Source organism: Theropithecus gelada, chromosome 1 (genome assembly GCF_003255815.1).
Source record: "Theropithecus gelada isolate Dixy chromosome 1, Tgel_1.0, whole genome shotgun sequence".
Lineage (NCBI taxonomy): Eukaryota > Metazoa > Chordata > Mammalia > Primates > Cercopithecidae > Theropithecus > Theropithecus gelada.
The window spans coordinates 43,028,909-43,044,849 of NC_037668.1; the positions used below are offsets into that span (position 1 = coordinate 43,028,909).

The 15,941-nt window shown below is 47.2% G+C and overlaps 2 protein-coding genes across 6 annotated transcripts in view; one reads left to right on the forward strand and one right to left on the reverse strand.

Moving 5' to 3' along the window:
* The window catches only part of TMEM51 (transmembrane protein 51), a 77,925-nt gene that overhangs the window by 20,691 nt on the left and 41,293 nt on the right, over positions 1–15,941 (forward strand). The window lies entirely within an intron of this gene.
* Positions 2,053–5,751, reverse strand: C1H1orf195 (chromosome 1 C1orf195 homolog). Its single transcript, XM_025367185.1, is given in 4 exon segments — positions 2,053–2,112; positions 2,115–2,240; positions 2,242–2,338; positions 5,654–5,751. Coding segments are annotated over 4 exon segments (381 nt in total).

The window sequence follows — 15,941 nt, forward strand, 5'->3', positions numbered from 1 at the left end:
CTAGTCTATATTTAACTAATTTTTATTTCATAAACAAGCATTGTTTTCATAACAAGAGAAAACTGTTGTTGATAACACCCTCTCCTCCCATTTGGAACTTTAGTGACCTGTGCTGAAGACCCATAGGCTTGTTATGCATCCCACAGGGATTACTGCCAGGCAAGGTGCTTTGGGAACTGTAGAGAGCTTTGAAGACATCAGCTGCCGCTCCTGGTGACTGGTTTACCCTTCAGACTTCGAGTATCTGGGCCTCCCTTCTTAGACTTAGGAAGCTGAGACAGGAGCATGGTGGAAGCCACAGCAGCCATAGCCAACTAAGAAAATACTCACCCCAAGGCTGGGCGCGGTGGCTCACGCTGTAATCCCAGCACTTTGGGAGGCCGAGGCGAGTGGATCACTTGAGATCAGGAGTTTGTGACCAGCCTGGCTAACATGGTGAAACCCCGTCTCTACTAAAAATACAAAATTAGCTGGGCGTGGTGGCAGGTGCCTGTAATCCCAGATACTTGGGAGGCTGAGGCAGGAGAACCCCCTTGAACCCAGGAGGCAGAGGTTGCAGTGAGCCAAGATCACAGCACTACACTCTAGTCTGGATGACAGAGTGAGACTCTATGTCAAAAAAGGAAAGAAAGAAAGAAAATACTCGCCCAGCATTGTATTTTATATACACGTATGTAATTTTCAATTTGAACATAGTTCGATGAGTTTTGACAAACACAGGCAGTCGTGTAACCATCACCACAATCAAGATGTAGAAAAGTTCCATCACCCCCCAAATTCTCTCCTGCTGCTTCTTTGCAGTCTTTCCTATCTCCACCCCCCAGTAGCCACTGATCTGTTTTCTGTCCTTATAGTTTTGCCGTTTCTAGGATGTCACGTAAATAGAATCATACAGTATGGTGCCTCTGGAGTCTGGCTGCTTCTGCTCAGTAGAATACATTTGAGATTTCCCCACACTGCATTTATTCCATGGTATAAATGTGCAGGACCACAGTTTACTTATCCCTTCACCTGTTAAAAGGATATTTGGATTGTGTCTACTTTTTGGTGATTATGATTAAACATTCAGAGGTTTTTAGTATCAGTGTATGTTTTCATTTCTCTTGGGCAAATAAATACCTAGGAGTGGAATTGTTGGGTTTGTATGTGAGTGTATGTTTATATGAAATGACCAAACTTAGAAGGTTTGGGCCAGTTCCTCTGGCCAGCACCAGGGCTATGCAGGGACCTGATGAAACATTGATAATATCCTCCCCTGCCATTTGGAATTTCAGTGACGTATGTCGAAGACCCGGTAGAAACCATTTGTCTTTTCTGGAGTGACGCTTTCACTTTGCCAGCTGATGTGGGTTTCACCCTGCTAGGGAGGAGGTTGACCACCTCCCCATTGATGACTCTCCCCTTCCCATATCACAGACATGGAAATGACCATGAGTAGTGATAGTTCTTAACTTAAATAACTTTTTCATTAACTCTTTTTCTTTAATTAGGAAACTAATATATGCACATGATATAAAAAATCAAACGGTGTAAAAGGATGTCCAAAGAAAAAATATCCATCTCCCTCTCATTCCAGGCTCCCAGTCCCTTATACAAGAGGTAGCCACCATCTGCGATTTCTTGTATATACTTCTAGAAATTGTCTCTGCATATAATGATGCTTTTATATGCTGCTTTTAGATGTTTGCCTGGTCATCAAAGCAATAAAGTATTATAGTGGTCAGGATCATTATGAAATTGTTGGGTAATTTCAAACTTGTAATAACTTCTATGAGGGTCCTCAATCACCTTTAAGGACCCGCTGAAATTGTCTGTCAAGCATTCTCTGTGAAGTATTCTATCTCTGCATTTATCTGTGGCAGGTCAGTAGCTTTCATCAGATTCTCAAAGGGATCTGTGCACCAAAAGAAAGAAGAGGGGTAGGGAAGAAAAGAAGGAAGGAAGGACTATAGAGGCAGTCTTTTACAGACAAATGGTAGATAAATGTAGAATGAGCTTGGATACATCTGCAATTAGCTGTAACTCAGAATGTATAAGTTCCCATTTTACGTATTATTGCCCCTTGGTTTTATGATTGGTAGCCGGTAGAACCATTGATTTAACCGCATAGGCTAAGTTTTGTCTTGGGCTAAGAGGAACTGTGTCTGGCTGAGCCAAGAGGGACGAAGGCCATGGAGCTCTGCAACCTTGCCTGTGTGTTCAGACTGACTCACTGTGTCTGAGGAAGTCTGTTGGTAGCTTTACAACACATGCACTCTCTCTCCCAGGGCGAGCCAGTGACTGGGAACTTCTCACAGAAAGGAGTAGACAAAATTGCTTCCCACAAGAGGGCTTCAGGCTGAAAAATATTCAAGAAGAGTTTAGGGAAATTCCTGGGAGGCACAGCCATATCTGGCTCATGATAAAAGTTACAGATGTTTGGGGATTATCCTTGTTAAGTCAACATCAGGAGTTGGAGTGGGGAGCAACCAAGCTTTCCCATGACTCTTAAGTAATTTGATGCTCAAAACAGTTCTATGTTGGGGAAACCAAGGCAGGAGTATGCTAGCTACGGTGCAAACTACCCCACATCTCAAGGACTAAAGGCACTCCAGTTACATTTTCATGTATTGGGTGGGAAGGTGGGGTTTTGGCTCCACACAGTCATTCAGAGACCCAGGCTTCTATCTTCAGCACTTCCTCTCCAAGGGTTTAGTTAGCTAATAACAGGGCCCACAGCTAGAAAGTGATGGAGTCGGGATTTGAACCCAGCCAGTCTCATTCCAGAGTCTGTATTCTGAACTATTATGCTATGGTGAGAAGCAAAAGTACTGGCATCTAACTAGATCTACCTGGCATGTAACTTCAGAACTGGGAAGTAGGAGATAACTTGGGATCCTCAGGAACATTTGTTCCTTGTTGCCAAGGAATCAAGCTCTTCTTTTTAAGGAGTGAGATGGGTAAATCTGAGAGACTTTTTTTTTTTTACTTTGTCTTCAGGTGAGAATTTTCAGGTTCCACACATAAAAATGAGAGCCTTTCCCCCACCAAAAGTGTGCCCCTGAAATAAATGTGCATGAGACTATGTTGCCTGGTGCTTGGGTCTTTCCATTAGCAAATATCAACCCCCAAAAGCTGATCGCCCTTCCACCATGATACTGCTCATTGCAGGGAGGAAGTTTCAGACATCTCAGCAACCTCATTAAAACATTTTTTCCCAGTTGAAATGTCTTCTTGTAGAAACAACCCAAATGTCCCATAGAAAAGCCTGGAAAACCTGCTATGGTTTCTACAAGGTTACACAAGGGGAACACCACATGGCCATTCAAAATGGCGATGACGCAGAAGGCTCTGAAAGATGTAGAAAGATGGGTCTAATTTGCTAATGTAAAAAGGCAGATTACGAAGCTGTCCATTTTTTGTTTCAAAAAAATACACAAAGAATAAAAATTTAACTATTTAATATAATGTTTCCAATGATTATTCCTAATGGATTACAAGTAATTTTTATTTCCTCTCTCCCTATCTTCTCTTTTCTAACCTGTACTTTCTGAGTTTCCCACAGAGAAACATGTTTGACTTTGTATTAAAGTAACAGCTTTAAGTTCAAATGTTTCTAATGATCTGGGTGACCTTGAGCCACGGCTCACTTTCTCGAAATGGGGAGAATAGTTGTAGGATTTTGTGAAGATTAAACTATAAAAGTACTTAAAACAGTACATGCTCAATACATTTTTAGGTGTTACTGTCATAATTATTTTTGAAAATCTTTCCATTCTAATAAGTTCATTCCAAATCTAAGCCAAGCACACCTGACAGTCGTGAGGCTTTATCTCAATGCCTGGGAGTATGGACCCGTGAGCAAGCCAGCTTCCTCCTTTCCCTCCTCTCCCCTGGCCCTCTGCTGCAGGGCAAGGTAAAGCTAGGTGACTGGGATGCTTCTCTTTTTTTGTTTTTGTTTTTGNGCCCGTCTCGGCCTCCCAGAGTGCTGGGATTACAGGCTTGAGCCACCGTGCCCGGCCTCTTTTTTTGTTTTAATCTTCCTTTTTTTTTTTGAAATGGAGTCTCAGCTCACTGCAACCTCCGCCTTCCAGTTTCAAGTGATTCTCCTGCCTCAGCCTCCTGAGTAGCTGGAATTACAGATGTGTGCCACCACGCCCGGCTAATTTTTGTATTTTGGCCTCCCAAAGTGCTGGGATTACAGGCTTGAGCCATCGGGCCCTGCCCAGGATACTGCTTTTAAGTGTGATCAGGGCAGCTTTGGCTGATGTCTCATTTCTGTCTTCTACACAAAGAAATAACTCATGGTTCTGGGCAATAATGGCATTTTCGTTCAAAGCATGGATTCTGAAGTTAGACTGCCTGGGTTCCACATCCATTAAATGGGGAGAATAATAATGCCACCCTCCCAGGATCGGGGTGAGGATGAAATGACACTGCACGTGAAGCCTTAGCACAGCATCTCAATAAATGCTAACTCTCAGAGATACAATGGCAAACCCCAGAAATCCACAAAGCATAACATCAACCATGTTGTAATGAACAATTTAGTGGTATGTTGTACACTCACAGAGTTGTGCAACTGCCACCTCTATCTAGTTCCAAAACATTGTCATCGCCCCAAAAAGCATCGTACCCATTAAGCATTCCGTCCCCATCTCCACCCTCCCCCGCCAACCCCTGCTGCTGGCAATCACCTATCTCCTTTCTCTCTTTCTGGACATTGCATGTAAATGGAATCACATAATATGTGACCTTTTGTGTATGGCTTCTGAGCTTTTTTGTTTGTTTGTAAACTATTTTAACCTTTTTAAAATTTGAGACAAGTTCTTGCTCTGTCACCCGGGCTGGAGTATAGTGGCATGATCTCAGCTCACTGCAACGTCTGCCTCCTGTGCTCAAGTGATCCCCCCACCTCGGCCTCCCAAGTAGCTGGGACCACAGGCGCGTGTCACCACATCAGCTAATTTTTGTATGTTTTGGTAGAGACAGGGTTTTGCCATGTTGCCCAGAGTGGTATCAAACTCCCAGGCTCAAGTGATCTGCCCACCTCGGGCTCCCAAAGTGCTGGGATGATAGGCGTGAGTCACCACTACACCTGGCCTATTTTAACCATTTTTAAGTGTACAATTCAGGGACATTAAGCACATTTACAGTGCTGTGTGACCATCGCCACTGTCTTTTTCCAGAACTACTGCATCATCCCAAACAGAAATGGAGGCAGGTTTTTTTTTTTTTTTTTTAGATGGAGTCTCGCTCTGTCGCCCAGGCTAGAGTGAAGTGACGGGATCTCGGCTCACTGCAAGCTCCGCCTCCCGGGTTCACGCCATTCTCCTGCCACACCCTCCCGAGTAGCTGGGACTACAGACGCCCGCCACCACACCTGGTTAATTTTTTGTATTTTTAGTAGAGACGGGGTTTCACCATGTTAGCCAGGATGGTCTCGATCTCCTGACCTCGTGATCCGCCCGCCTCGGCCTCCCTAGAGGCAGGTTTTCTAAATACCTGCATGAGTGGTTCTGCATCTTCAGCTTGTGTTAGAATCCTCTGGGGTGGGGGGCTCATTAAAACACAGATTGCTGGGCCCTCCCTTCCCCCATCCCCCGCCACATCCCCCATCCCCAGTTGCTGATTGAGTAGGTCTGAGTGAGGCCCCAGGATTTGCATTTCTAACCAGCTCCTGGGTGACGCTGATGCTGTTGATTTGGGGCCACACCTGGAAGACCGCTGTTTTAGATCAAAAGGTTTGCAGGACAGAGTGGATGATGGCATCCTTCAGGGTCAGTGAGAGAAGCCAAACTTCTATGACCTATGGGATAAGGGGTTTATTATAGGAATTAGATCTTATCAGGGGCATCACCACCTGGATCTTAGGTCAGGGGCATTACCACCAGGTCCTGGGTATACGGGCAAGCTGGTGGAGAGGTCTACAGCCAGCCCGTTGTCTGGTCCATCCCCAGCCAAGTGTCCAGGGGTGGGCCTGGGCTGCTGTTGGTTAACAGGACCAGCAGTCAGGAGAAAGAGCTGGATACAGAACGGAGGACAGGCTCAAATGTGCTGGCACCCACTGTGCTGTCTCTCACAGCATCCAGTCATGATGACCTCTAAAGTGTAATGGCCGCTGCTTCACTTCCATCTCCCAGCTTTCCACAGCTTCCTCTTTTGACCAATTAAAACCTAGAACCAGTCAGAGAAGGGGATTCTGGGAAAAGTAGTTCCAGCCTAACCAAGCCGGCACAACAGGAACTACCACAGCTGATGAATCAGTCCTTGCCATGGAACCTCCTCCTTGAGCCCACAGTTGGTTTCTGGGGCTCTGCTGGGGGTTCCCTGACTCTCTTGACAGGACCTTCTAGCAGACACAGATGTGGTCCATCCCAGCAACGCCTTGCTCAGATCATCAGCTGAGAACTTAATAAAAACAGATTCCCAGGGCCCAGCCCAGGCCTGCCAAGTCAGACTTCAGCAGTGGGACTCATGAATCAGATTTTTAAACAAGCTCTCCAGCTGATTAAGGCATCTAGCCAGGTTTGGAACTTACGATGTATGGAAAAGAAAGTGAACTCTGGCCAGGCACAGTGGCTCACACCTGTAATCCCAGCACTTTGAGAGGCTGAGGCAGGTGGATTCCTTGAGCCCAGGAGTGCAAGACCAGCCTGGGCAACATGGCAAAACTCCATTTCTGCAAAAAAGAAAAAAATACCAAAATTAGTGGAGCATGGTGACACGTGCCTGTAGTCCCAGCTACTTGGAAGGCTGAGGTGGTAGGGTCACTTGACCTTGGGAGGTCAAGGTTGCAGTGAGTCAAGATTGTGCCACCACACTCCAGTGTGGGCAACAGAGTGAGTGAAACCCTGTCTCAAAAAAAAAGGAAGGAGGAGGGAGGGAGGAAAGAAAAAAGAAAGGAAAGGAAGGAAGGAAGGAAAGAGAGAGAGAGAAAGAAAGAAGAAAGAAGAAATAAAAAAAAGAGAGAGAAGAAGGAGAGAGAGAGAGACAGAGACAGAAGAAGGGAAAGAAAAAGAGAAAGTAAGTGAACTCTGGGGCTCGACAGCCATGGGTTAGAATTCTGGTTCCACCACTTGCCAGCTCTGTGATCTTGAGCAAGTGACTTAACCCTTTATGATCCTATATTGTCTGCAAGAGTGGCTCCTTTTCTATCATTTCACTTTCCACTGTTTCAGTTACCCGTAGCCAACTACAATCTGAACATATTAAATGGAAAATTCCGGAAAGATATGATTCATAAGTTTTAAATTGCATGCCATTCTGAGGAGCGTGATGAAATCTCACACTGTCCTCCTTCAGACGTGAATCGTCTCTTTGTCCAGCAGATTGGTGCTGTAGACACTACCTGCTCATTGGTCACTTAGGAGCGGTCTGGGTTATCAGATCAGAAAACGTCCTATGTGTAAGGTCAGGTGCTGTCTGTTTCAGGCATCCACTGGGGGTCTCGGAACGTATCCCCTGAGGATATGTACTCAGCTATTAAATGGGCCAATGCCTACCTTCTTCGTGGAGGGTTGTGGGAACCGAATGCGGCCATGTGTAACAAATTTCTGGCAGGTGAAATATTACTGTGCTTAATCCAGTTAATAGTTGTACCTAGACATGCCCAGGGAGTAGGTCAGATGGGCCCAGCATCTCCTCTTTCTACTTAGGAATCTGGGGTTTAACCCGATCATATTCTTTTTTTTTTTTTTTTTTTTTTGAAACACAGTTTCACTCTTGTTGCCCAGGCTGGAGTGCAGTGGCGCAATCTCAGATCACTACAACCTCTGCCTCCCAGGTTCGAGCGATTCTCCTGCCTCAGCCTTCCGAGCAGCTGGGATTACAAGCGCACACCACCACACCCGGGTAATTTTTTGTATTTTTAGTAGAGACGGGGTTTCACCATGTTGGCCAGGCTGGTCTCGAACTCCTGACCTCAAGTGACTCACCCACCTCGGCCTCCCAAAGTGCTGGGATTACAGGCTTGAGCCACTGCACCTGGCCAACCTGATAGTATTCTTAACACAGCTTGTTTTCCTGCCGTCATGAAAACTAGACTTGCTTTAAAGTCTTTAGAGTCTCAGTTCATATTCCAGGCATTGTTTTATATAAATATCATCTGTTTATTTTTTCTTTAAGCAAATTTCACAAACTCCATCTAAAAAAAAAAAAATCATCTGTCAAAGAAGAGCCTTTCAACTTCCAGTTCTGTTTATGTAAAAACACCCTTTCTTCAACCTGGAATCTTGGACATTTTGCCACATGCTGAATATTTCTATGACTTTCTTTTTGTGTCTGTCACCTTGATGTGAGTTGTCACCTTAACTAGGTAAGACGGTTGTGGTCTGCTGAGTAGAACAAGCTACTTTTTCAAGAAACTAGTTGAAAGGTTTCATAACACCTGGTCTTCAGTGGGTCAAGGCAGTGCTCCGGGGCCAGGCCATCTGATAAAGGGAGTGGTAACTTTGAAGTGTGGCTTATAAAGAAGCTGTTATTTCCACAGCAAGGGAAAGCGGCAGTAAAGAAAACAGGGTTTTGCAGTTCCACTGGAAGGAGGATGGGGAAGGTCAGAAATCAGGGCGGGACCTTCGAGAGCAGCTGTCAGCACTGGGCAAAGGCTGAGACAGGTGAGCAGTAGGGATCTCTGAATGACATGCAGGGTTCTGTGCCTAAGACACACTTTTGTAGTCTTCATTGATAGAATCCCATCATTTTCCTTTTTCTTTTTCAGATGGATTTCACTCTCTTGTCCCAGCTGGAGTACAGTGGCTTGATCTTGGCTCACTACAGCCTCCACCTCCTGGACTCAAGCAATCCTCCCACCTCAGCCTCCTGAGTAGCTGGGACTGTGGGCACGCTGCCACCATGCACGGCTATTCTTTAGTTTTTGTAGAAACTGGGTCTTCCTGTGTTGCCCAGGCTGGTCTCAAATTCCTGGGCTCAAGTGATCCTCCTGCCTTAGCCTTCCAAAGTGCTAGGGATTACTGATGTGAGCCACTACACCCAATCCCATCATTTTCCTATATCGGTCTCTGAAATGTTTCAACCTGAAGACCTAGGCAAATTTCGTTCATTATTTGAGATTTTCCTGTGTCAGTAAAGGGCTCAGGTTGCCATACAAATATCATATACTGGGTAGCTTACACAATAGAAATTTATTTTCTTGAAGTTCTGAGGGGTGCAGTTTAAGACCTTCTGGGGGGGTGCAGTTTAAGACCCAGCAGTGTTCAATTTCTGGCGAGGGTTCTCTTCCTAGCTTGCAGATGACTGCCTCCTCACTGTGCCCTCACATGGCCTTTCCTTGATGCACGTGTGCAGAGAGAGCTCTCTGGAATCTCTTTTATGAGGGCCCTAATCCCATCAGACCACCTTCATGACCTCGTCTAACCTTAATTACCAACCCAAAGCCCTATCTCCTAATATGTTGGGAGTTAGAGCTTCAACATATGAATGTTGGGTGGGCACAAATACTCAGTCTGTAACAGCACCCTACCATGCTTTTGGTTGCTGACACTAAAATCCTCTGTCCCCTTCATCTCTCCTGCTTGAATCAAACTCATCACAAGTTCTTTGCCATTTGTCAACATTGACTTTAAATTAGGGCCATAGGCCGGGCGCAGTGGCTCACGCCTGTAATCCTAACGCTTTGGGAGACCAAGGCGGGTGGATCATCTGAGGTCAGGAGTTCAAGACCAGTCTGGCCAACATGGCAAAACCCCATCTCTACTGAAAATACAAAAATTAGCTGGATGTGGTGGTGAGTACCTGTAATCCCAGTTATTTAGGAGGCTGAGGCAGGAGAATCGCTTGAACCTGGGAGGCAGAGGTTGCAGTGAGCCGAGACCATACCACTGCACTCCAGTCTGGGCAATAAGAGTGAAATTCCATCTCAATAAACAAACAAACAAGGGCTGTAACCTCCTAAGTGGTTTTCTGTTCCCCTTCTATCTTGCCCATCCTCCAAGGTGATTTCTACCTCAGGGCCTTTGCACTGGCTACCTCTGTGTATTAGTTTGTTCTCACGTGGCTAATAAAAACACACCCAAGGCTGGGTAATTTATAAAGGAAAGAGGTTTAATTGACTCACAGTTCCACATGGCTGGGGAGGCCTCACTATCATGGCAGCAGGTGAATGAGGAGCAAAGTCATGTCTTACATGGTGGCAGGCAAGAGACAGAGCTTGTGCAGGGGAACTCCCATTTATAAAACCATCTGATCTCATGAGACTTATTCACTACCACAAGAACAGTGTGGGGGAAGCTGCCCCCATGATTCGTTTGTCTCCACCTGGCGCTGCCCTTGACACATGGGAATCATTACAATTCAAGGTGAGATTTGGGTGGGCGGACAGCCAAACCATATCACTCTGCCTGGGACTTCCCCACCTCCCCAGTCTGCTGCCACCTTGTCAGTCTCAGTGAAAATGTTGTCCTCTCCGAAAGCCCTTTCTTGATCACTCTGTCAAAAGAACCATCCTCCACCTTTACTCTTACATTCTTCTGTTTTCTCTTCCAGACATCTCGTGACAGGTTATCGCTTTACTTGTTTGTCTCTTTCAGGAAAAGAGAAGCTTTGTGAGAACAGGCCTTTGGCTTGTTCACTTCTGTGTTCGTAGTGCCTGATAACCCAGTGGTTGCTCAGTCAATGTTTATTGAAATGAATGAATGAAGTCAACAGAGATTTGTTGAGGCTTCCTGTGAACACTCCTATGCCCAGTATTAGAGGAGTCCCAGATAAATATAAAAATCCCCAGAGGCCACAGTGAGAACACAGGTGTTCAGCCTGGCACGTTAAACTTTAGTTAGAGAGAGAAAGCAGGAATGAAACCAGCACCTTCAAGACGACTCTAAATGGCCAGTAGCAATTGGCTGATACAAATGACATGCATGAACAGAACTCGAGAGCCACTCCCCGCTGGCTGTGGTGGGAGGCTTCTGGGAGAAGGGGGAACAGAACCAGATGTCGAAGGAGAGGAGGCCTTCAGGATGCGGTGGGGGAGGAGAGAAAGGCAAGACACAGAGAGTGGAGGGCTGCAGAAGCTGGGAGATAGACCCAGGACCGTTTCCCTCCTTGGACATGTTCAGGACATTACCCTGGTCTTCCCCTGAGAGAGAACATGTTTTTCTCCACCCTGGATCATTGGTGCCTGGTGCAGGGCCCTGCACAAAATGGGTGTTCAAGGAATTAAAGAATTCAGGTTGGATGAGGTAGTTCATACCCTCCCTGGGGAGCTGGGACTTTATCCTGTGCGCTGTAAGGGACACTGAAGTTCTGATAAACACAGTGGCTGGAGGGTTGGCATGGCTGGGCCTGGAAGCTGGGGAAGCCTTAGAGGAGTCAGTTACCATCATCAGCCAGGCCTGAGAAGTGAGAAGGAGATGGATGAGGCAGGAAGAATCACTGGAAAGGACTTTGGGAAAAAGAAGCAACAAATTTGGGAGCCAACTGAACATGGATATGGGCGGGAGTTGCAAATGGCTAAAAGGAGCCAGCAGGGGATATTAAGGAGAAAGTCTGGCCAGATGGGAGACAGCAGGGAGTGGTGGGGATTGTGGCAAAGTGGGGTGCCAGGCCCCTTCCCTAAGACAGACCATGACTCAGCACCATGTGAGAATTTAGGCCAGAGGTGCCAGATTTTTAAGTTTTGAATGCGAGATCACCCATGTTCTCAATATTGGCAATTACTCCATATTACATAAAATAAATAACAAACACTTCACAGGCCAAAGAAGACACTTCCATGGGCCAGATGTAGTCCTGGAGCTGCCAGTTTGAAACCAGAGAGTGTGTGTATGTTAGAGGGGTGGAGTCTGGGAAGGGAGAGAATACCCAAGGTCACTGAGATTTCAATGCCACCCGGAAAATGATATGCCTTTTCACTGGAATGGGGAAGTCGGAAGGAACCAGGGGCCGGAGAGGATGGGCAGGGAGTGGAAGATGCTGCGGCAATGGGGATGGTCATTTGACAGAAGAGGACGCAGACTGAGAACAGCTCATCCCGAGCGAGCAGCTGGATCCCAAAGGCAGCTGGTCACAGGCTGGAGGGAGGGTCTGTCTCTGTGGTTAGTTGGTGATGGGCGTGCAGTGCGTCGCTGGGACGTTCTCTATGCTTCTCTTAAGCATTTGATTGTTGTAGATTTGGGGGATTTTTAAATTTGACTGATTGATTGATTGATTAAGATTGCATGATTTGCACCCTTGTATGAAGCAACTGTAAGAACACTGGTGTTAAGCCTTAGAGAATGGGTTGCAGAATATTTTCCTAGGTTATCAGTGGTCACCAACCCCATCCCCATCCCTAAAAAGGAAGCGAGATAAGCCCAGCGCTGTAGCATAACAACCGCACATAGCATACACATCATGTAAAGTCTTCTAACCCATACGCGCTGATGAGTCCTGGCAACTCCATTAGGGAGACACCACTTATCAAACCCTTTTCATGGCCCAGGTGAAATAACACACTCAAGTTCACCCAACCAGGAAGGAAGTAACACAGCTGGGAGTCGAACCTAGAACCAAAATCTTTGACCCTAGCTCAATAATGCCTGCCTTGCACAGGCATTTAGCACTTTGCTGAGTTGACCCACCAGGCCACATGAGGTCCTTGTGGCTGGAGACCTGTGTGGCCAGGCTGGAGCCTTGCTAGGTGAGCAGGGGTGGAGGAGGGATTCCTAGGGTATAGCCAGGAGACAGCCTTGGTGGAAGAGTAAAGCGGTCCCTTCGGTTCCCCATGGTGGCTCTTCCAAGCCTTAACTCCCTTCCTGGTCCTCCCACCCCACCTGTCTCTGTATCCTTGAGCTCGGCCGATTCCTCAGACTCCTCTTGGGTCCGCATCCCAGGATGAGGGCTCTGAGGCTTTAGTGAGCATCAGGATCACTTGGCTAATTAAAAGCAGATCCTGGGCCTTACCCTGCATTCTGATTCTGTAAGTCCTTCATTTGGCCCAAGAATCTGCATGTTTAGCAAACCACAAGGTAGTGCTTCAGAGGTCTTCAGATAATGGCCGGGTCTCAAACTGCTGCTCCCTTTGCTTCCTGACCCCCATCTGCTGCTCACCTACCATCTCATTTTATATACGTCATATCCTCCAGTATCATGAGTTAGTACTGGCGGTGTGCCCATTTTACAGATGAGGACATTGAGGCTCAGAAAGTTGAAGCAAATTGCCTAAAACCACCCTGATAGACCTGGAATTTTATCTCCACTGACTCTAACCAGCTTGCTCTACTGCCTCTGCTAAATTAGCATTGGTGCCCTGGAGGTCCCTTAGCGGAGAGTTTACAGGAAGGACCGAGAATGGTGTGATTTAGCAGCGTGTTCAATCTGTAGACTATAGGGGAAGGGGGCATGAAACCTGGTTGATGCTTTGGCAGCCAGAACTTTCCTTGTGTTATCTCCATGGGCTTTTAGCCCTCGTTTGAACAGCTGACATCATTAGTCAGAACGAACCACCCAGAATCGGTTCAACTTTCAGAAGCTAAATGGGAATCAAAATGTGGAATGACCCAGGGACTGCTCGGTAGGAAAACTGAGTCCTCTTGACTCAGAGCGGATCTTGTAACCTCCAGGGGCTTGGCATCTGGACATGGGGCTTGAAAGAGAACAGACTGGGGAATTGCACCCCAACTGGGCAGCTGTGGCACCTGGACAGGTGATTAAAATAACAGTTCTACCTGTGACCCAGCAATGGCACTTCTGGGTATTTATAGAGAGAAAGGCAAACATCTGCCTTTTTCCCACGGACTGGCACACAGAGGTTCATAGCAGCATTATGCCTGACATTATGCATTTCCTGTAGTGGAGGAAACATCCCAGCTGTCCATCAGCAGGCCAACAGCTAAACAAACTGATACAGCCACACAGCTGACGGCTACTCAGCAAGTTAAAGGAAGGAAAGGAACCAGGATACAGGCCACACCATGGATGAGCAAAAGAAGGCAAACAGAAGAGCACTTTCTGGGTGATTCCACTGCTAAAAACTTCTGGCTGGTGCGATAGCTCATGCCTGTAATCCCATCACTTTGGGAGGCCGAGGTGGGAGGATCACTTGAGCCCAGGAGTTCAAGCCCAGCCTGGGCAACGTGGCAAAACTCTGTCTCGGCCGGGCGCGGTGGCTCAAGCCTGTAATCCCAGCACTTTGGGAGGCTGAGACGGGCGGATCACGAGGTCAGGAGATCGAGACCATCCTGGCTAACACGGTGAAACCCCGTCTCTACTAAAAAATACAAAAAACTAGCCGGGCGAGGCGGCGGGCGCCTGTAGTCCCAGCTACTCGGGAGGCTGAGGCAGGAGAATGGCGTAAACCCGGGAGGCGGAGCTTGCAGTGAGCTGAGATCCGGCCACTGCACTCCAGCCTGGGCGACAGAGCAAGACTCCGTCTAAAAAAAAAAAAAAACAAAACAAAACAAAACAAAAAAAAACAAAAAACAAAAAACAAAAAACTCTGTCTCTACAAAAAATATAAAAATTAGCGGGCATGGTGGCGCACGCCTGTAACCTCAGCTACTTGGGAGGCTAAAACGGGAAGGATGGCTTGNTTATAATAACCCTATAGGCAAGGTGCTATCCTTTTTTTTTTTTTTTTTTTTTTTTTGAGACAGAGTCTCGCTGTGTCGCCCAGGCTGGAGTGCAGTGGCCGGATCTGAGCTCACTGCAAGCTCCGCCTCCCGGGTTCACGCCATTCTCCTGCCTCAGCCTCCCAAGTGGCTGGGACTACAGGCGCCCGCCACCTCGCCCGGCTAGTTTTTTTTTGTTTTTTTTTTTTAGTAGAGATGGGGTTTCACCGTGTTAGCCAGGATGGTCTTGATCTCCTGACCTCGTGATGCGCCCGTCTCGGCCTCCCAAAGTGCTGGGATTACAGGCTTGAGCCACCGCGCCCGGCCGGCAAGGTGCTATTCTTAACTGCAGAGCAAAAACCGAGGCTCAGAAAGGTCAAGTCCCTCGCCCAAGGTCATACAGCTAGAAAATGGAGGAGCTGGGATTGAAACTCGGGTCTGCTTAACTCCCGACTCTGTTCACTGCACCATACTGTCATCAGCTTTGTGCAATGGGGATCAATACAGAAGACCCCGCACAGACTGGATGGAGAAGCCATTGCTGGCTGAGTGAGAGCCTGTCCTTCCGGAAGACCGTGTGCACTGGTTCCAAGAGTGATTTCGCATCCCTCTTCTACCAGCTGTGGGACCTTAGACAAGTTACTTAGTGCCTCAAGCCTCAGTTTCTTCATCTTTAAAATGGGAGTGCTAATACCAGCCTTAACAGGCTACAGTGAGGATGGAATGAGTCAATAGGTGTAAGGTGTATAGAACGGCACCCAGCATACGATAAACCTTTTGTACTTGTCAGCTGATATTTGCTGTCATCTGCGAGGTCACACACCTCTCTAGGTTTGTGACTGAGCTCGGTGGGGCTTCAGGTTGCAGTAGGATGGGAAGTTGTCCTTCATGCCTTTGAGGAAGTGACAGGATAGCCTCCAGGTGGCATGTGGCAACAGGTGTAGCAAAAAGCCTTTTTGAACCATGTCCAGGGACTTGTAAGCTCTAAAATTAAACCGTCTTTTGGATTCTCTCATTTTAAAAACTCAAAGCCTCGTTCCCAGGCTTCAGTTCTTAACGATCTGGCTCTACTCCCTTGCAAGAGATTCGGGCTGATGGTTACTGTCATGTCTAAGTAAACGATGAGCTTCCCACCCCACTGCCCTGGCTCTCGGGTCATGGCAGCAGGTACTCGACCAGACGGGGCTGAAGGTGAACAAACAACCTTTTCGGGCCGGGCGCGGTGGCTCAAGCCTGTAATCCCAGCACTTTGGGAGGCCGAGACGGGCGGATCACGAGGTCAGGAGTTCGAGACCATCCTGGCTAACACGGTGAAACCCCGTCTCTACTAAAAAAAAAAAATACAAAAAAACTAGCCGGGCGAGGTGGTGGGCGCCTGTAGTCCCAGCTACTCGGGAGGCTGAGGCAGGAGAATGGCGT